We start from the raw sequence: 22,898 nt of genomic DNA on the forward strand, positions 1-22,898 counted from the left end.
ACTAGATGGTCTTTAAGGTCCCTTCCAACCCAAACCATTCTTGGATCCTATGATTATTCTACTTTAGAAGCACCCCCTGGCCAACGTACAGCTCTTAAGTGTATGAGTTTCAGTTTGCAATGCAATGTGTATTTTTAATGTCCATCAGTATTCTGAAAATCCAAATGTAAATACATTTTATTCCCATCAAATTTAAATAAATAGGACCACATTTCTCAATTTGTCTTGCAGAGAAAGCTATAAATCATCTTTTTCTAGAGTATTCCATATGTGTCACCCTTGAAGCACCATTAGCTACATGTTTCAGCATCCACACAGTGTCTAGCACTTTTTGTCTTCCATTCAGCTAAACAAATAAATGAAAGCTTGATCTGCTTAGGTCAGAGAAAGTATCCTACTGCACTGAGTGTTACTGCAGGTCATCTTTTTCAGTCACAGAATCATCCTCTTCTCTAGAAATGACCCTCTCTATTTTCACAAAGACTCAGATCCTCCCTGCACCAGCAGTGGGCAATTACCTAATTCATCACGGGCTACTACCCTGAATTACTCTATCTCCAGAAAACATTGCAAGGCTGTTCTAAATGTCAGTTAACAGTGCCATTTAAAAGACTTGGCCATGCTCTTACTGCCAGTTCCTTAAATGCTTTTTCAGCACATCTGCAGCTACACAGTGCACAGAGGGAAATATTATTTAAATGTCTGCGATTCACACAGTCAAAAAAAGTCAGTAGTCAGTCCAGTTGTTCCCAGACTTTCTCTTCATAAAAGAGAAAGGAAAAAAATACTGCTGCTGAGCTACGATAATGATCTATTCTAAATCCTGGCATTAGAACAAAGCTGAATTTTAACTCACGAACAAAGAAGCAGGGGACAAAAAAGCCAAAGAAAATTTATCCTTCTTTTTAAATGTGCTAAAATGCAAGTACTTGTTTTCCTCACTGTTTTGACAATACAGGACTTCCAGGCTTATACACACACAATGAGGCAAAAGGATTCATGATTATTAGATGCTTTTTTGTATCGTAGAAGCATGAGCTGTAGCACCATATGCATCATGCTCTCATACCTCAAAATACCTCTTTGCACAGCTTATTCCCTTTTTATTATCCCTGAAAATTTATTTGCAGCCTCTATACTTTTTGCCTTCTTATACACAGTGAAAGAAGGTGGCTAATGTTATCACAGACTGTTCTTCCTGGCAGAACGCTGTTCTCTTTGCAGGTGATGTGGGAACAAACACAAACTGAAGCCAACTGAAAGGTCTACCAGTCCTGTTTCATAGTATTCTGCATCTCTGTAATGGTATAGTGAGACAGATCATTGAGGAAATGACCATTATGCAAGCTCATGAATAAAGCAATGACGTTTTATCATTGTTTTTCTAATTAGTATCTTGTGCAAACAAAAAAAATTGTCATTCAGACTAAGAAAGCATAGGTCTACAGGAAAGACTGCAAGTTGGCACTGTGTGAGCTACCTTTGAATTAATTCCTAGAATAAAGCACACCACCACTGAAGTTACAATTTTCTAGGAACACCAACACAATAGTTTTCTCTTTTAGAGCCACCCTTCTAAAAAAAAGGCACATAACTGTAAACAGCAGACAGAATTTATCTTCACAGGAGGAAATTACGTAAACTGAAAATCTGGCAAGAATTTACATACCAAAAGGTGTGATTGCATCTTAAGTAATGTAACACTTCTGGACTACCATTTAGCCTTCAAACTCAAAATAGCACTGCCAACAGGACTTTGAACCCTGGCAGAGCTGTGAAACACTACTTGCACCACAAATCAGAAGACAAACTAAGCACGAATAACCAACAACCACCAGAACAAATTCACGCCAGAGATCCATGACCAACAACCAGTCTCCAGCTACTCTGAGAGCAAAGTACAACAGAAAGATTCATTAAATTCTGTAGGCAACAACCTTCTTGAGGCACAACACACTTTCCTGGATTCAAAATTTTGCTCCCCTAAAGCTTCACCTAATAAGATCTGAAATGGCTCTAGGATGCCAAGCAGAGGGAGAAGCAGTATATTCCAGCAGTTCTTGTTTTGCTGAGGTACAACACTCACCTGATGTGATGTCATGGCTTATCCCCTCCACAGAAATTGTAGCATTTGCTATTGGATTGCCCTGAAGATCTTTAATAAACCCTTTCACTCCTCGATGAATCTAAAATACATAAATAAAGACAGCAGCACATGGGAAATTACTGGAAAACTCCTAAGAAAAGATGGCATTTTTGTCAGTGAAATATCTATTGATGTATCTAACAAGGCATGTTATGGATCCCACAGCCTACATGCTGACAACTATCAAGGATAATTACTAAACATCATAATGGAACAAACAGTGAAGAGGAAAAATAATTCAACTGGTAATTATACTAATTTCTCTGTGCAATGCAAACATTTCTCATATAATACACAGAAAATCATAACATATGCAAACACTGACTTGAAAGTCTTCATCACTGGGGGCTAATGAATGTGCTGAAAAGCTTTGAAAGACAGCTGTAAGAACTTAGTGCTAATAATGGACATAACTGCTTAAAAGCGAAACATTAACAAGGTTAAATGTGGGCACTGGGACATTGATAGGCAATCCCCGTGTGAGATGCTCGAGCTCTCTATTGTGCACCCAAAACATCCACGTCTTGGAGCTAGGACCACATAAAGTCACAACATTCCCCACATGGCCTGTAAGAGAAAGGCGATGGTGGGTCACGTCTTAGCTCCTTGTTGCCTCTTAGGCAACATACTCCAAGCAACAGCACCAACAGTACCTAATCTGTCTGTTCCCAGCATATATGAAATTAAAGCACTGACTTGAACACAGTGTGTGGAAAGCCCAGTCCTGCTGTTATTTCTTAAGCACGGTCTGAAAGCAGACTGAGCTCCTCAGAGGCAAGACACTGAGGATCAACTACCTTTTCAAAGCCTGAGATAAGAAGCTCTCAGCACTAGGGAGAATGGGACGTTTTGAACCTGTGCAGAGATGCATCTCATTGGGAGCTGGGAAATTAAGCAGGGAAGTACTGTGGAGTTTAGGCTTCTGTCTGATTCTGTGATACCTGAAAAGACTTGTGGATCACGGATTTTATTTTGAGATGTTGATGTTCCCCTTTATGAACCTACATGGTGTATTCAGCTGCTATAATTTAGTTCATCAGATTCCTCTAATTTACACTGTGCAAGAAGCCTGACACAGATCAGCTTAGAAAAGCAGAAAGTACATTTTTGCACTGTCCTCAGCAATCACAGGGGAGGTGGAGTGTAGAGCTGGACTTCTTACCCTGTAAGAGGATAAAAACCAGTGCCAGATAGACCATCTGAACTTCAAGGATAATGCCAGCAGCTCTGCAGGAGCAAGGGAAGTTGGCAAAATAATCTCTTACACATTAGTAATTTTGAAAATGCAGTGACACTATAGTTTTCCATGAGTCAGAGAAAATTAACCCAAATGCAAAGGAGCTGAACAATTTGAGATGGATCCCATAATAAATCAGTAAAAACCTACAGGGTGGATACAGCTTAGCCTCAGCCCACATACAACTAACTTATAGAACGATGTAACTCCAACATTTCAAATATGCAAATATTTCAGGTTTCTGGCTAACTAAAGCATTTCTGCACAAACAAGTTCTTAAAGAAATGACTGTATTAATTGACCAGTTCTGCTGAGAAAGTATGTTTCTGATTTTGCAGTCCTAGGTGTGCAGGCATTAATTATATCAGATATATTCGTGATCTTTAACTACAATATCCAGATTTCAGAAATTCAATATTCCCACACTGCTTGGAACCATCATTCCAGTGCAGCCTGTTACATTGGCATGAAATGATTAAAATAAAACAAAAAAACCCAAAAAGTAATAGAAAAACCCAAAACAGAACAAAACCCAAACACACATATAGATCTATATCAGGAGTCTTAACTTCTAATAACCCATTAGCACACGATTATCTAAACCCATGACTATGCTTTACACTTCTAACCAGATTTTCTATAATTTTTAATGGAATCATCACACTGACAGCTCTACATTGAATATCAGCAGCTCATGCAATCAGAGAGCAGGAGACTAACTACAAAACCAGGACTAGAGATGTCCCCTACCGTTAAACTGAACTGCCAGGCAGCTACAGTCTAATCCAGCCGTCTAGGCTCCCTGTACATCCAAAGTGATTCATCTCACACCTGTATGCACACTTTCATATCTGAGGGCAATCTGTCTTTCTTAGTATACACATCAGTGCTGGGGGAATGAATTATACACTCTGGTGATGTGTATTTCTTTTCATTGAGGAAGCTGACACAAATCATTTAAATTAAATGTCTGTAACAGCTTAAGTAAGGTGAGATGAATTCCAGACTATAACATCATCCCTCTTTTCCCCTCTTCTTCCACATATTTAGAAAGATCACACGGGATTTACCACCTTAGAGATATATAAGAATTATAGAGCAGCAATTGGACTAATATGAAATTTTGAATTAGATGTTCATACAGCACAAAATTTAGAAGTTTTATGTACAACAGCTAGAGTTTTGCCATCCTCTTTTTTGTTACCTGCTCAATGTAATTGATAAGGGAGTTCTTGTTGTCCTCCCAGTAGCCCTTCAGAGTTTCTTCAGGTGGGAATTTTTCACAGCTAAGCTCCACTGTGATTTCAAAGCAGTTGCTGCTGAGGTAATTGAAATCCTGCATTCCTGCAAAGCCAGAAGAATGAGTTAGTGGTGCATTTTGCATTATCCTGAAGTAAATAAAGGGGGGGCATGTGAGATGCTGGGGCTGTTAAGAAAAGAATAGCCATAAATACACTTGGTGCAGTTCCATTTAATCAGTTTAGTAGTGAAATTAAAGGCATTAAATCAGAGAAACCAACAAGAAAATTAATTCCCCAAAATATTTTCTTCTAAAGGGAAGTTCAGAAAAGACTTAACACCTGGCCTGTACGCTTCTACCTGGCATTGCATGTGGCCTGTATACTCCTACTTGACATATATTTTTGAATAGTTGACATATAAGTTACTTTTTTTTTTTTCTCTTCAGGAACAGAAAATTACTTCTGATTATGGCTAAAATATTTCCAGATGAAAGTAAAGTTGTTCACTTTGTAAACCAAGAAGAACAACAATTAATTATAAAGCAAATGAAACCTGACAAAGTGCCTTTGAAATCAAAGATGTTTAAAAAGACTGATCAAAACCATGTTTTTTTTCTGAAAATATAAGTTTTCAAATTAGTAACATTTTACAAGAAAAGCATCTGTTTCTTAAGGAATATTCTTTGTCAAGCTTCTTGGCATAGATTCCAAATATTTATGATTTCCCACCAAAAAAAAAAAAAAGCAAACTTCCTATAAACTTCATTTACACAGAAATTTTTCCATGGATAGGGATATTTCCCACCCACTCAATGCCTCTGCAAAATCAATAATCAATACATTAAGAGAAACATCATTATTACTGCAACTTTAATCATACAAATTTAAAAATATACACAGCAGCATCATCACTAGGAATAAAACCTTGATGGGAAAGATGTACTCTTTTACACTTCTGAGCCTTTCCTCTTACTACATGGAAATACTGACTATTTTCTGAAATTAGTCAACAGATAGCCAAAGTGGTTTCCATTTTTGTAACCAGATCAACCAGCTGAAGAGGGACTGTGGCTGTCCCCAGGAGGGTTATAAATGTATTCTTTGCAGAATGAGCACTTGCCTTCCCAGTCTAGCTAGCTATCAGAGTCAGTGGATTCTCAAACAGAGGACTGGAAAGAAAAAGGCTACCAAGCATTTCAAGTATCCCTATGGAGGTCACTAAAGGATGTAAAAGTGCTTCAAACACAGCTAACTCATTCAGCATTGTGCTCCCCAACACAAGCTATGTATGACACCTAATGTAGTCTCTTTATCGAAGCACTAGTCCAGAAATGTCCAGCGCTGACGTCATATCCGAAGCAGAACACCAAGGGCAGTGAACAGATTGAGTCAGGTTGGATTTTGCCAACACATTAGGGTGAATCTGTTCTCTGCCAACCAGGCAACAAGACTCCTAACTGCTGATAATAACAGGGACTTGTCAGATTTCTAAAACAACATTTTTATTTCTAAGCCTTTTTTTAGATAGCTGAAAAATGAGGACACAGAAGGCAAAGGTGCTACTGGGAGGGATGGCTCTGATGTCCCACCAGGCAGAATGCAAGACGGACCATTCAGCAGTATACAGAGAGAGAGCAGCAGGGTCATGAGTAAAATCCTGACAGCAGTGCTAACTGCTAGGCATCTGTTCCAGAAACTTGTTTTTCTTGATTTTTGCCTTTTTTCTACAAGAAAGAAAGAATCCATGAAGAAGAGAATTGGGAAACTGAAGGGCATGATGTAATCTACTGTGATGCCAACAACCCTTGACCATTACTGCTCCAATTCTCAGGAAGTTTCTCCCTCACCACCACCTCCTAAAGCAAGGTGATACTCAGGGATGACTTAGTTTCTCAAGGACAGACTAAAGAAGCAATATATTTTCCAGTTTTGTGCACAATATCCATACCCTTTCCCAGCTCCTGTCCTGGGCCACAGTTTATACGTACGTGTTGCTCCTGAAAAAATTCAGCTTGCATCGAGCTGCAGGATGATCTGAATCTCTGGGAGGGTGAATGGAATGAAGGTAACCTAGATCTAAACTGTCGCCTACTACATCTGTAATCTGGAGGGCATCTGGCTGGCTACATACAATTTTCACTCTTTACTTGCCTGTTCAATATGCAATTAGGTGCAATATCCAAGAAATCGATACATTTCAAGAGATTTATTCAACATTTCGGCAACTTTGCTGCATCGATCAAGCTCTCTAACTGCTCTCTTCCTTCTTGTTATGCACGTGGCATACATCACATACAGGCGCACCACCCAAAGCCTCTCATTTTAACAAAGGATAGCACAAAACTAAATTTCCTATTCTTTAACAGGGACCACTCTCTGAAAATCAGAAAGGCTTAGCAGACCTGATATAACTGAGATTCATGCCCTTCACTGCTGACCACAGGTAGGACTTCCCTTTGAAACTGAGCAACACAAACACTCCTCTGTTGCACTGCTCTACTGTCCTGAAGGATGGCAGTGTCTCTGTGTCAGTACCCACATAAATAAGAATATGGGACAAAATTAATTTCTTCAGCTGTTAAAAAAAGGAACTCCAACCTTCACAAAGAAAGTGTTCCCCTGGCATCCAGGCATCAATATTACTTAGACTTTGAATTACAAGCTACAGCACTAAGCTAGTTCAGCTTCTACACAGAGAAAGACAGTAACTTTTAGCAGGACAGGATGAACCTGAGCCTTGTGCATAATAGGGAGAACATGTGCCTCCTACACATGTTGTATAAAATCCTAAAAAAATTTAGCTAACATTGCTTCCAAAATGGGTAACATGAAAGGTAATTCAAGTTAGGAACAAATTAATTGAGTGCCACGAGTGATTTAAGAGTATCTGAAAATAAAAAGACACTTAAACAATAGCCTAATAGTACAGCAATGTAAGCTGCTTTGAAATGCTATTTTTGTAATAACACGAATCTGATTAGACTCAGGTGACTCTGTAATGACAGAACAAGCAGAATAGGCATGTGGCTAGTTAGTAATTCATTGCTCTCTGCTCTTCTTATTTATATTTCCCAAAAGATATTCCACACAAAAGGTACATTAAAAAAACATTATCCATGTTGAAAAGTTATGCACTCAACAGCTAATGAAATGCAAATGTTAAAGCTGTCTATGCAAATTTAATTTGGCTTTCTTGTACATAAGTGAAATCATTAATTACATACACCAAACACAGCTCCAGTACTTACTCTCACCTATTTTCTATCTCTATTCCCAACCACATTGCTTCAGTTCTCCTCCCTTCTCTACAAACTTGTGGCAAGTCTTCTTTATTTTGCCTCCGTTCAACCCAGGGAGATCAGAGACGGATGAAAGCCTAACCTGTAGATGCCCAAAGGACACCGAGCTATTCTCACACCCCCTTGCAGGACTTAGAACAGCCCACAGCAACCCAAAGGTGCAAAGGCAGAGAAGAACCACCTTAGCTCCAAACTGGAGCAGATGCCGTGCAGACAAGGTCTTTGGAGAGTTTCTCTTGATAAATTCTGAACTCTGTTAAGGATATACAATAAAACACTTTTCATAAAGCAATGCAAATGGCTTTTCAATAGCTTATACTACTGCTAACTTTGAGTGTGTTATCATATGGCTAGCAAAAGGTGACTGGTAGAACAGATAACTTACATGCCACATTTCCAGACAGAGCTTTTCAGACTAAAGCTTCCAAGGAAATTCTCATTTGAACTAAGCGATGTTTAGTTATTTTCCTTAGCACTAGACATGGAAACAAGAGAACTGTTTTTGCTGAATTTTTTTTTTTTTTTTTTTTTAAGTCAGCCTGTGGCAAACATTACCATGGAGGTTTCGTTCACAAGTCACAGCTTGCCAGCTGATTTCTACACTTGGGAAAAAAAAATCATGCTGTATAGTCCAAAGTATATTGTCATCTATTTTTTATTACCTGTACCATACTAGAATCATAGATCCTGCTTAGAACTAAGATTCCTGCCTACTAAGCTCTGTACAAATACATGGGAAAAAGAAAGGGCTCATGTGGAGAATTTGTAGTCTAACTTAAAATAAGATCTAAAAGGAGGAAATAATTCAAACTTTCCAACGAGTTTTTCCAATGGAAAAATGTGCCTTTGGCATGTGCAGTTTAGTCAGAATCAAAGCATTTAATCAAAACAATGGAAAGACTTTTTTTTATAGCATTTTCCTAAGGAAAAAGAAGCTGAAGTTAAATGTGTCCAAATTTTTATAGTTAATATTTCATTAAGATAATTTTTGGACTGAATTGAAACAAAAATTAACTATTAAACCTCTCAATATTTTATGTATATTCCGTTTTTTTTTTCAAATTATGCAAACTCTGTTTTGTCAAGGGTGTTTTAATGTTCCAATTTGAAGTCTGTGGAAAGCTTCACACAATGGGAAATTTTTGCTTTTCGGTTATATTCAGAAATGTCAACATTTTTCCTTACACCCAGTCCCTGGTACCTGCGGTACCACAGTAAAGGAAACACGCTGCTCCTGTGAAGACTGGGAGTAACAACTCTAAGTTTAAGTAGGTGGTTGCTGGCTGTGTGAGCATTACCAGTCATTGTTCTGCTTCTAATATCTTCACAGGAGCTTAATTATTTTTCTCTCTAGTACCCACTTTACTGTAAGAGGAGCAGAGTTAGGCTACCACCTAAGCTGTCCTACTGCTTTGAGAGATTCCTACTCAATCCAGGTAAAAATTTAAAATTCATTCAGAGACTGTAACTGAATATTAAGAGGAAAGCAAACAATGAAACTGGTATGCATGTTCAAAATCATCTAGTACAAATCAACAAAGCCAATGCACAGGCAAGTCACTTCAACACAAGCTGAATTTCTAGCTCAGAAATCCTCAGTTCAGTTTTCATTCTGAAGTTTTGTCCAAGTTTAGCAGACATAGAGGACTCATCTTTAGATATCACAACACCTTTTTGCCTCAGCTTACAAAGAAAATGATACATCAAAATTTATAGTAAAAAGGAATGAAATGTCTCATTTCAGGCTACTGTTCCAGACTTCTCCTGGAAAATTAAGTGTTCAAGTGGCCATAGCAGTTCTGCTGTTCCTCTTCGCACAGAAGGCTCTACCGAAGTCTAGGAAAACACTACCTGGGCAGGATTCAGGCACTAATTAAGCCACAAAGTATGGAGATGCAAGTATTTTCACGGCCAGATTTTGTTCCCATGGAAATCAAAGGCCAAACTCCCATCGTCAATAACATTGCAAAATCAGGCCTCTCCACTTCTTTCAAGGTTGGATGCCTTCATGATTGAGGTTTAAATGAACAGTTAGTAGCCTGCTCTCTCTCATCAGGGTTTGCTAGGGGACTTTTTACTCTTTTTTGATTTTAAAAACACCTCCTAAGCTCTCAGGATAGCATAGCAATCACTCACCCACTGCAGAACTAGTAAATTTGCAAATCTTGAGTGGAGAAACACTGTATAAAAAAACAATAAAAGAGGAACATTTTAATAGACATCATGATGAGCTTTATGGGACTGTGTAGATGCACTGTGGTGAGAGACCCTTCTCTGATTTAGCCTTAACCACACCAAAAGTTATGAATAACCTGGTATTATACCAGTCTGTAATTAAACTAGTGAAAACACAAGCTTAAAACAAGTACTGAACCCACACACACACAATGGGGCTCACCTCCCGGGACGCTGTACCATGCACCGCCATTAGTTGTTCCATCCACAAAGCTGCTGTCATCGTCATTTTTACGACATGGGGGTCTGTTTGGATCAGACATAGTGGGATTAAAAGAAGAATAACTGCGAGCCAGGCTTTGAAAAATAGCATCATCGGGGCAGGAGCTGTATTCATGAGCACTGCCTAGAGAGGAAAAAAAAGTCCAGGAACAAGGATTCTTAAAAGGGCAGTCATACCAACTGGGTTTACAACCTACATTACCAGCACTGCAAAGCAGGACTGTGCCTGGAAATTCTCTGTACAAGGGTAAGTGTCCTACAGCATCACAAACTAATATAGCATTATCTTAACAACATTAACACTTCCCCAACACCTCATCAATTGCCTGTACCAGGTTGCCCCATTATTAAGGTGACTATTCATATCAGTCCTAATATTTATGAAAATATTAATTTCAAAGTGCACCACAAAATCTAAGCTATTTTAGATCTTTTCTTAGAAGAACACTCAATACACAGAAAAAAAAAATCTCTCCCTAAAGAGTTTTACAGTCTGATATTAAAAGGATTTGCAATTAAACTGTGAGAAAGTAGATTGAAGGAAGACAATCACAAACACTACCATTATCTCATGACCATTTCAGTCATGTGAACATCCCCTAGCGGAAGAAAAAACAAAACTAATATTGCTATGTGCTAAATGATAACATCTCTGCCACAACGTGACCCTTTTCATACAGGACCAATATTGAGAAAATCGAAACAATGACAGTTGTTTTTATTAGCACACTACTGCTTTCTAAGATTCATTTTTTAAAGGTGCAAGTAGATAAGCCTTACACCATACAGGCAACCTAGACACATCTCTCTTGCTTCAGTTAACAGGTTACAAACAGCCCCAGCTAATTTAAGTGCTTAGTTGCCTTGACTCCCGCAGGTATTACATCATTTTTGTGATGTAACTCTACTGAAACAAGACATCTATCTGGAAAACTAGGAAATATAGCCATACAGTGACTAGCTTTAAACATGATTAATATGCTAAAATAAGTCATTACAATGCCATGACACGATGTTTACAAAGTGGATGTTAGGTAGCAGTGAATTAAGTGTAGAAAGTCATTTATATCTCCTACTATTTCACGTTAACTTCTAGTACATACCACTCCGAGTCTCATCATAAGGATAGTTTGCAACGAGGTCTCCTCCATGAAGATTGGCAGAGAGGACAAAGGGAATATCCATAATCCAGTGAATGACACCTTTTGTTTCAGGAGCAAGCTACAATGAATAGCATTGCCAGCATTTAAAAATTGATACTTCAATGTAGAAATGTATTCAATTACATATAGTGGGCTTAATTATTATCACATACATTGTATGAGACATTTACAGGAACGGCAATTCTATTTCGGCTTCAGAGAGAACTGAATCAGATCTTTACATCAGAATCATTCTAAGTAGAATAACATGAGGCTCAGACTGGTGTAAATTTGTTCAGAACAAGACCACAAATAAAGCAACCTTTTAATTCTTCCCATCATGGCTAAAAAAAAGCCTACCAAATTTAAAACCATGGAAAACCTGAACATGAGGAAAAACTTCTTTACTCTGAGGGTGGCAGAGCACTGGAACAGGCTGCCCAGAGAGGCTGTGGAGTCTCCTTCTCTGGAGATATTCAGAACCTGCCTGGATGGGATCCTGTGCAACCTGCTGTAGGTGAACCTGCTTTAGCAGGGGGGTTGGACTAGATGATGTCCAGAGGTACCTTCCAACCCCTATCATTCTGTGATTCTGTGAAAATAAACTAATTAAAAATAAATGTTGGTAGGATGCAGTCTATTCTCTGCACTAAAAATAAAAACACTTCATTTAATAATTTGAATTTGAAGACAGAATATGGCTATTAAGGCCACAACCCTATGTGACTGCAGTCACAACATTAGATTTTCTAGAACCTCCTGTGTGGGTAAACACAAGAAGATAAAAATCCCTCCAGATATACGCCTGTATATTTAAGGCTTAAGCTTAACAAAAATGAATGTGTTATATGTGAGAATAGCTATCTAGCCAGCAATGTAATTAAGTACACCACACAAGTGAATTCCTGGCAATGGTAAAAATGCAGAATATCTGCAAGAATAGCTTCAAACCAAGGGACAAGACTACGCAATCTCTGGCCTTAAAAAATCAAACATGCTTTGAATGTGGAATTGTCTCAGGATTAAGCAATATGGATCAAAACGGTTTACTACAGAAAGCCGTTTTGAGAAGAATTTCAGGAAGCATCAGATAAATTTAACAAAATGAACAAAATATTTAGAAGAATGTGAATCCTAAAGATGATACACACAGCTCTTAGAGGTTGCTGCATGTCTGCTTGTGTAAAAGGAAAGAGATGGGCATGTAAGTGACCCAATATTCAGTCCCTACTTACCTTAGGATTTTGGTCCACAGCTTTTTTCATGTTTTTCAGCAGATGGTTGTTTGGGCCACCCTCTTTCTCATTAATATAGACTATTCTATCAAGATCAGGGAAATTTCGGTTTAGATCTATCCCTTGGGCATTACTTCGGCCAACAAACCAGTCTTTAAGTTCACCTGGCTGAATGAGGAAAGGGAACAGAAAGAGAAGGGAGATAAGTAGATTAAGGAGATTCCATATCAAGCTTTACACGGAATATTTAGCCATGTAAATTCAAATCATGGGTTTACTTCTCATGTTCTCAATAATAAGAAGGGATCATGTGGAAGTAAAGAATTCTGAAGCACCAAGAGCTGAATCACCCCTATTTCTTCCTAGACTCTGGGGGAACAAAACCAACCTCTATTTCACTCAGCATCTTGGAGGAGAGATCATTCTCAGTGGCAGATCTGGACTAAGGATGGGCAAAATTACCAGCAGCATCAGATTTTTAAATGCCTGCTGAGTCTTACTCCAAGACCTGGCTTCTCTCTGTTGCATCATGCCTGTGGTTGTGAATTACAGACCTCATTTTAGGGAGCCTCAGAGCAGCCGTAGCTTTATCTGCCAGCCACAAGGAACATTTGCACTCGTTTCAAAGTTTGTCTAAATGGCTTCAGGGTAAAGAAGGACTTTAATCTTTATTTACCTGAGATTTTTATTTTTATGGTGTCTGTCAGTTTCATTTACTGAAATGGTAGCACTGACTAAAGATGCAATGAGAATTTTTACAAAATCCTATCTTTAAGCTGATTCTCTAAAAAAAAGGTTGCATTAAGGATGCCTCCAGAGCATTTCCCCAGCTTGTATCTATAAGCTTTCAGTATGCTTTAAAGTAGGTTTAGTTTGGTTACTTTGGTTTTAATCTTGGGTTATACTGAATCTACTGTCACACACTGTGTACAGGATCAAAATACTTCCAAATTACAATAAGAGTGGCACGAAAGAAAATTTTATTATAAATCATACGAAACTTTTAAGGCAACCATGTAAAAGCAAGTGTACTTTGACTAAGTAGCAAAACTTTCAAATAATACTGAATAATAACAGGATCTTTACAGAGAGAGATTTCAAAGTAAAATACTGCACCAATTTGAGGACAGGTTCTGCTTCATTGCCACAAGAGGGAGACGTAAGACCGAATATGGTTTAAAAGGGTTTGGGTTTTTTTTTTTTAAAGACTTCGTAAGACTCAGTTTAATAAAGATCTTAATAAGGTTTGACTTATTTAATCATAAATAAATAGTCACATAAAAAGAGTCAACATTTCCGTATTGATTTAAAAAATAAACATACCTTGTGAAACAAGAAAATTCTTTTGTTTAGAACATAATACACACCAGAAGCTGTATACAACTGGGTCCTATTTGGCCTCTATTTGCTAATTATGCGTTAACACATTACATATTCCTTGATTGAGTTGTCATCTTAAAATACATGCTAAATCTTCTTGACTAATGGCTTAATTAAAGTACCTCATGCCTGAAATTTAGAATCAAAGTTATTCATACTAAAAAGACAGCTCATAAAGTTTGCTTGTTTTGGGATCAAGCTCTGATGAATGTGAATAATTCATGTAAGGGAATTTGCATGAGAATATTCTTAAAGGAAATATCAGCTTTCCCTTTCCTACCACTTTTGAAACATAATGCATTACTAGAAGTTACTTGCTTAGGAAGCAGTTCAGTCAGTGAACTTAGATGAAAAAATACAGAAACGTAAACATCATTATATTTTAAAATACAGTAAACTCACAACAGAAGTGGCTATTTGTTGAAAACCCAAGCATAAAATCCTCCTTGTTAAACAGAACAAGCCTACTGTACTTATAGGAAATACTGCAGTTACATTGTTCCATTCAATGATCATCACCAAGAGTTTCTGTAAAATTTCTAGTTCTACTGTCATTATGGTCCTAAGGTTAATATAGACATTGATAACTACTCTTATATACATAACCTTACAAACCTGGGATGCTGCCTTCTCAAAGCCATCCGGGTTCAAAGACGGCATGATATGGATACGAGTGCTATGGATCAAGTTGATAATAGTTTCATTTCCTTTCTGGTATTCATTACACAAGTACTGAGCCAAGAAGATAAGCAACTCCCTTCCAACAGCTTCATTCCCATGCATATTCCCAACATATTTAAATTCTGGTTCTCCTGCAAGAAAAAGGAAGAACATGTCTTAGAACAACACATAAAAATCACCCATGGACCGGATCACACAGCACACCTGAGACGTGGGTATCGCTGTTACTACAACTGGTCACGGTTATGCCCAGAAAGGTACAAGCCTCCTTCAGAAAAGTGGATTTAGTTTTTATTCTAAAGTCTGACTAAACAAATAGTAATTATACTCAGCTGTTTGCCAAAGGCAGAGAAAGAATACCAGAGGACGATACAGTATGGCAAAATAAATGGTAATCACTACCATTACTACTGTTGAGATCTAATGGAACTGAGGACTCAGTACTACAAAACAGTGTCTTGATTAGGTAGTTTTTAAATATATAAACTGACACTAACAGAGCTTCTTATCTTTAATGTTCTCTCCAAGATTAGGTTAAGCTTATCGCACTACACATGCATCAAACTGCGATTCTTTTACCAAAGCATTGCCAGTGAACAGCTGTTGATCCTAGTGATAGGAAAAATCTTATTCAGCAGACGCTTTGGATATTCACTCAGACTTTATAAAGCAAGTGTAATAACCTAGCTCATAAAATGACACATTCCCATTTAACATTCCAATAAACAGTCCAGTATGAAATATATGCTTAAACATTCCATATATTTTTTCATTAATATATATACTATTTTTTCTGTATTAATATATATTCCAAATATACTCATTAATATATATGGAATGTTTATGCATATAGTCAATGCTTATTTAATACATATTGTGTAGTCATATCTAATATTCAATGTGTAATATGTATTCAATATATGTTCTATAGAGAGAGAACATATATAAATAAGCTACCCCACATTCCCAATTGCTCATTAGTCTCATCCTTATGACCATGGACATAAAAAAACCCACATAAGATATGTCTTATAGCATTGTGAAGGATTTACCTTTTAAAAGACTACATTTTGGGCACTAATTCCAGTGAGGTTTTAGTATACATGTAAACACTTGAATGAGATTAAAAGGATTGTCTTGGAACTAAAATGAAGAATATGCTGCTTTCTGGATCGAAGCACCTTTTTCCGTATCCTTTTCCTTTTTAAATGTAGTTCTTCTGTTGCAACAGCTTTAATCAAACGTTCTGTTGATTATATGCTCTGAATAGTCTTTGAACTCACTTTGCGATAGCCTTTAGCACTATCACAGGGGCAAATTCAAGCCAGGAAGAGTGTTACACAAATGAGACCTAAATAATTGCTAATCAAGCACACAGCCGTATCTACTTACGATTCTTCAGTCTGTGCTTGTTAACCTTAATCCAGTGATAAGATGCTAGCAGACACAGTGCTATTAATACCGTGACTTCTTTCCTTCCAGCTAAGATGTTTTTGTACATATGGATTTGTCCCTGAAATTTTTTGTCAGATAGGTTAAAAAGTTTTCTAGTTTCAGTGAAACAGCTTCATTTTATCTGATAGATGCAATGTCATTACTGTGACTAAAACCCTCCATTTCCTCTTCTAGCATTGAGCTCCTATTTGCTTTTTCTTCCTATCTGTAAACACCAGGGAATGCAAAAGGACTAATCATGAAGAGTAATCAGACCATGCAATCATCCTGATGCCATTAAAACAGACGGATACCACCTAACAAAATACACAGCACTTCACATCACATACTCATAATTAGAATACTCATGCATATGTATGTATATTGGCATGTTACTTATGGGAAAAGTGCTTCATAAACTAACAGGCAAATTTGTTGCTGCAGTAAATATGAACACGGTTGCATTTGGCATTTGTGGTTTTCCCTAGGACATGACTACAGAAGCCCTAAAGGAGAAATAATTTCTCCTGATTCCCAGCCCTGTGCATTAATCATCTACCTTTCTCTCCCACACGAATTTTACAGGCTTGGTCCAAATGAAGAAATAGAAACTTATGTTTCCCATAGGCTATAGCATGGCCACCTCTCCAAAGAATCATTAACAGGGTTTAGAAGGGTTCATGAAAACAGTCACGGGGTCTACAGTGAACCACAAATACAGGCTCATCTACAGCATACCTTCAGTGGTAATGACCATCTCAAATGAGCATTAAAAGCTAAAAGGAGTTCAAGAAGAGGTAAAGACAGTCATTGGAAATATGGAAAGTCTTTCCTATGAAAAGTGATTGAAGAGACCAGCCACATTTTCCTTAGGAAGAATAATAAGGGATAGTCAAGTATACCAACCTTTATGGCACAGAGGAACCGGTATGGAAAGCAGCACTTCCCTACACCACAAAACAAGAGATAGTGATTTTCAGTGAAAAGGAATAGCGGCCATTTTTAGACCGATTAAAAAAATAATAACATTACTTATAGCACGAAGTGTGAAACCAATATTCAAAGAATGCCGTTGGCAGCGAGGTGTCAGCAGAACTCCAAGTTTTGCTAGCAAACCAAGAGTTAAAAAACTGATCTAAAAGCGAATGAGAAGAATGAAAAGGGAAAGATAACAGAGAGCTGAATAACAGCCCTGCTTTAAAACTTAATTTTGTGTTCGTATTTTAGCTCCCCTGGGCATTTTCTTACACCTTTCTCTGAAGCAAAGAAATGAATCTCCTATCGATCCTCTGGCTGCATAAAACAAGGCTGCGTGGCCCACACATGTTGGAACTGTTCTCTGCCAGCCCCTAGCCCTGCCTGTTTTCTTACTTCTGGGCACAGCAACCAAAGAAATACTGGGTTTCTGCTCAGAAGTATCAGAAGATACTAAATTTCAGACTGTATCTGACAATTTTAGGAAAACTCCACCATTTCAACAGTGTAATTTACATCTAAAATAACAATGGAAAAAAGTCTCTCTCATATCTAAACTTTACAGCTGCTTCAAGTGAAACAAACTTGATTTTTAATGTTTATTTCTGCAGAAACAAATTAATGCTACAAGCTGGCTGTGGAAGAATTAGCAGCTCGCTCATTAGTTGTCCATGCTCATCATGGGCAAAGTCAGGGAGTCCATTCTGGAAAAAGGGACAATGCTGCTAAAGTCATTAGTTATCATCACAGTGTCCAAAAAGCTGAGGGAGCTTCCACGAGCTACTATCTCCTGATATGACTTTGCAGTTAATGAAGCCCATAATTTGCATTTGAATTTCTGCCTTTCTTGTTAGAGCAAAAACTGCAACTCAGGGTCTACCTTCTGGAAACCTTTTGTTTTGAGTCACTTTTACCTAAATCCTTTCCTAATCATCTTTTTTTCTAGGACAATGAAGTCCAAGCTGGAAAGCTGACTGCTAGCTGAGGCCAACAGAAAAATGCCCATCACTCTGTTGGCTCACTTATGCAAGCCCAGCTGCCTGAGTTTTAACAAACGACTCTGCAGTGCAGCCAGCATTCCCAGGTCCACTACAGCTCCTGGAGGAACTAGCTCCTTCTCCACCGCATGGGCTAACACAGATACCTCAAACACCGAGGATGCCAGCCATCTTGTCCTTAAGCATTAACACTTTATGGGTTCCCTGGGTCTATTCATTGAGTACATCCTGCAACACCATTTCGATGAGCTTCAGGCTTCTCTGGAAAACAGCCCACCCCATGGGGAAAACAGCCTTTGGTTGCCTGTGGCTAGCATGTTACTTAGCTAGAGGAAGAGCTGCTCTTCCCATTAATCCTTCATCAGCCATTTAATGCAGACCTTAATCACGCTTCATAGGATTCTGTATCTGTAATGGCCTCATAGAATTATTTTTTTTAATTAAAAGATCCTGTAAATGTCAATTTGATGAAGAACTTTTAAACAAACTTCAAAACAGTAGAAACACTTTTGTCCCACTGAAGAACTGGAGGTAGTTTTAAGTGAGAAGAAGCCTCAAGAAATATAACTGGCTTTTCTCATTTATTTGACCCCCACAAAAAAGTAAAATTGTTTTAATGGATTCCCGTGGTCCAAGATATGATAAACACAAAGGAACATTTCCATTGGTTGAATACTTAAAACTCTTATTTAATAATTTTATTAATTTTCTGATACTATATCTTGACAAACAATCTCTCATTCACAATAGCAAAAGTACGTCTTGTGTAACAATGTATGACATTTAGAAACACTTACACATAATTTCAGCTCAGATACAGAGGTTTGTGATAACAAATGAGTGAGCGGATACCAATATATTTTGGGGCAAGCCATAATAGATAAAATGCAGCAATCAAGTTTATAAATATCTTAGTATCTCTGGTGAAACCTAAGCCATCACATCATTATGGCTTTTAGAAGGCTTTTACGTCCCTCTTAGATTGACTGTGTGGTACATTACACCCTGATAAACGATTGAGGAAAAAGTATTTTAAAATGTCGTGCCTTTCTGGTGCCTGACAAACATCGTGAAATGTCACCATTTGCTTCTGCAGTTACTGTTAGCTAAGGTCTTCTACAGTTTCCTAGGAACAGCATGTACATCATTAATATTAAACATGTCATCCAATTAAAGATGACTAACCACTGCCATTCTCAGGTCAGGCTCTATTTGTACAGTAAAGGCAGTAATTTTCTAAAATGTAGGGATAAAAAGTTTATCACCCACTAATTATATATACTATGAGTCAAGGTAATGTCATGCTACTAGTCATGGTCTAACGTCAAGCAGCTAATCTTAAAATGCACAGTATTTCACTCATGGAAGTGCGAGCCATAGGGAAGAAAAAAATTAACTACTGGAAAGTTTAAGTGCATAATGAACTGTTTTGCAAATCAGGCTCAAATACCCTTAAAAACTAGAGTCATTCTTCTGCTTTCCTGTATTTGACGGAAACACCATCAACATTCCTGAAATAACAGACTTAGTGTTTTTGATTACTTACGGTTGCTTGTCATCTTTAATATGGCAACCAGTAAACTTTTCTCGTAGATAAATGGCACCAAAAAAATCTCAGAACTGCTGCTGGCAAGAAATTCGTTCATTAAATGTGATTGAAGACTTTCTTATGCTCCACATTTTTGTTAGTAGTTTAAAGAGACAGAAATTCTCTGGAGATCAACTGCATGGAAAAGCAAAGATTATAAAATAGGTTTCTCCTTTGAATAGGAAAAAAGTAAGAGAAGCAAAGAAAAAAATAAATAAGGAGGTGAGAGAAGAAAGTGAAAGAATTAGAAAATTTAGATTTCTAACACCCTGTAAACTAAATGTCTGCAACCTGCCTCAGCATCATTTCAAAAGAAATGTTGATCTCCACAACTTGTGTGAAAACAGCATTGAAAGATAGAACTGCAATACAGTACGAGTTTCTAAATCATTGTATAGGCCTTATATAACTTTAGGGCAACATTTACTAAGATGTAGCATGGTCTAACCTTGATGAAAGAGAAACTACTGGAAGTTTCACAGGTGGCTTACAAGAAAGCAGGAACAGGTCAACATTAAAAGCCTTTGAAAAATCCAATCTTTCACTTTTTTGCCATTAACTGCTAGAAAATATACTGAGAAGAAAACAAGAGGAAAAGAAAATCAAAGATCTTTTGGCACTCTCCTACTTTTAAAAAATGCATGCATTTTTCAACAGCTATGATTTAACAGGGGTCTCAAGCTATTTCCGGAAATTTTCATGATTGAACATGATCTTTTCAATTGTTCACAATTGAACACTGCTGCTTAAAATTCAAGTTAACAACAAAGTCTGTACAGCATATTAAACTTGAAGTGAAAGCTCACAAAGAACAGCTATGTTTCTGCTGGCCTTGACACGTACAAATTAAGATGCAGTCTCCATTCTACTGAGCATAGTCTGTCAGTTGGCCTTCAAAATAGGATCTTATATGTCTTTGCATTGGAAATTAAATTCTCCAGACAGATTACGTCATGCTCAAGACAAGTTATTTCAACCAAAAAGGTTCCGTGTGACTCGATGCTTTCTTCAGTTTTCCAACAGCCCACTCTCACCCCTGCAGCTACAGGACTTGGCACAGCCTCCCACGAGAAGTGGGCAAAGCATCTGCTCGGCTCCTGCAGTCCCACCTACAGCTCTTTGCTGGCACATCCCTATGCTGATCTTTCCACAACACCCTGCATTAAACTGAAGTGTTGCAGTGTACCACTGAGTTCAGCATTTTGGGTAAAGCCCACTTGCTTTACCAGAGAGTACAACAGGTTTTGCCTACTAGGTTCGTGTTACTGCACACAAACCGGTGGTGCTATCCAATAGAATTGATAATGATTCTTTAAATCATAACAAATAATTTGTAAAGCAAATCAAGTTTACTTACTTAACGAAAAACTTTATCTTACCAAGAAAGACTGAAATGTGATAGGGACAAAACCCTCATTTTGTGTTAATGTGTTAAAAAGCCCTCTCTGAAGTTCAAAGCAGATTTTAAAAATCATCAGAATTTTAGAAGTAACAAATAACCATCTATATATGCATCTGGATTAACCAGCTTAGTTTTACAATCAATTGCATTATTTCATGCTCCAGGAAAACTGAATAGGACTTTGCATTTACAGAATTCATTACAGTGTTAACAGCAGCAGGCACTGTTAGCTCAGCATCGAAGATGAGGTTCCTAAGAAACGAAGCATGAAATGAACTGTCCTGAACCACCCTTACCAGTCCATGGCAGAGTATGAGACAGGTACAGTTTTCTCACCTCTCAGTTTTGCTCTTACTGCTAGGAAAAAAAACTGGACTAAAACATACCCTGGCATTCTTTGTGAAGGACAATGGCAGTTCAGAGGTGTCATAAGTAACTCTCTCTATGTCTGCTGTGATGCTGGCTGTGAGATGTAACAGACTCAATTCACCCTTTCCACTGTGCTCAGTAAGAGGGGGGGGCTTTTCCACTTATAGCTATGTGTGACCAAGTGAATTTTCATTTCAAAGGCACTCACTGTATCCCCTCAAGTTTTGGCTGGCACATAGAGCAAAGATTTATTTTTTTTTTAATCCATCAATTCATCAGCAAAACAGACCTTCTGATGAAGAGAAAGTTGATAAATAATTTAGACATATATTTATGAAGCTTCCTCATCAAGTTCACTTAACAAGCTTTCTCTCTTCTGCGAACTCTAGAACGGGCTTTTTCACTTCAACCAGGAAAGCACTTGCCAGCTATCAGAGCACTTCAAAAGGACTGAGCTTGTCTATCTCATTCCTTTTGCATGCAACAAATATATGGGAAATTTCAAAGCTAACTAGTTCAAACGCCTGCTGCCAGCAAAAGATGCATTTGGTCTCTGCTTTTCCTCATCCTCACTTCATGAAGAGAAGAAAAAAAAGTCAGACATAATCCATTTATATCCAGATCCCAGACTCTAAAGTCAAACAGGTAGGCAGGAATGCTGGACAAATAAGATGAAGAAACAGGTACGCTCTCCCTTTTTACTGGAAGCAAATAAGAAGTCAATGAGAAGATGTAAATTATTCTTTTCCAGTAAGTTATACAGGCCCAATTCAACAACATTACCATGTGGCTTTCCTCTGCCAAATGGGTGGCCAAAAGCATGGAAGCGCAGACAGGAGCTCGTTCGGAGCCTATTTCCAGGCTGGAAATGATGGGCGCTATGATCTCCCCAGCAGTGCCCAGAGCAGAAGGCAAATCTGAAGAGGGCTGAGGGAGTAGAGTCAGGCCAGGGTTCCTCCCCTATAGCGTCATACCCCAGTACTCACTGCAAGGCCACGTTTCAGGAGGAAAGCAAGGTAGGGCAGCTTTCGGGGCCGTGCTACCTTAGGCCCCAGGCTGCACCAGAGTTCATCTTCACCTAGCAAAACTCTTTGCGTTTTTCTCTCCGTAGAATAGAGAAGAGCTATTTCTGACTGAAAAGGATTACAATTCCCATCACAGGGATGTGCTGGGTCTGTGGGAAATATACTTTCTGTGCTTAAGGAACGTAGGAATAACTGGTAGTAAGCCCCAAGACTTCCTCCCTTGATTTCCAGGACCTTTCTGAGGCATCACAGTGGCACTTGTTGCTCTACTGAGGCTATTCATACCGGA

At 38.1% G+C, this 22,898-nt stretch overlaps 1 protein-coding gene across 1 annotated transcript in view; it reads right to left on the reverse strand.

Moving 5' to 3' along the window:
• Positions 1-22,898, reverse strand: part of CPE (carboxypeptidase E) — a 58,670-nt gene that overhangs the window by 3,663 nt on the left and 32,109 nt on the right. The window contains exons 2-7 of the mRNA XM_086464160.1: positions 14,753-14,949; positions 12,758-12,925; positions 11,484-11,601; positions 10,322-10,504; positions 4,588-4,727; positions 2,087-2,186 (exon numbers count right to left, since the gene is read on the reverse strand). Coding sequence (XP_086320286.1) covers positions 2,087-2,186; positions 4,588-4,727; positions 10,322-10,504; positions 11,484-11,601; positions 12,758-12,925; positions 14,753-14,949 — 906 coding nt within the window. The remainder of the gene's footprint in view (positions 1-2,086; positions 2,187-4,587; positions 4,728-10,321; positions 10,505-11,483; positions 11,602-12,757; positions 12,926-14,752; positions 14,950-22,898) is intronic.

Source organism: Leptosomus discolor, chromosome 4 (assembly GCF_034619465.1).
Source record: "Leptosomus discolor isolate bLepDis1 chromosome 4, bLepDis1.hap2, whole genome shotgun sequence".
In the NCBI taxonomy this organism is placed as follows: domain Eukaryota; kingdom Metazoa; phylum Chordata; class Aves; order Leptosomiformes; family Leptosomidae; genus Leptosomus; species Leptosomus discolor.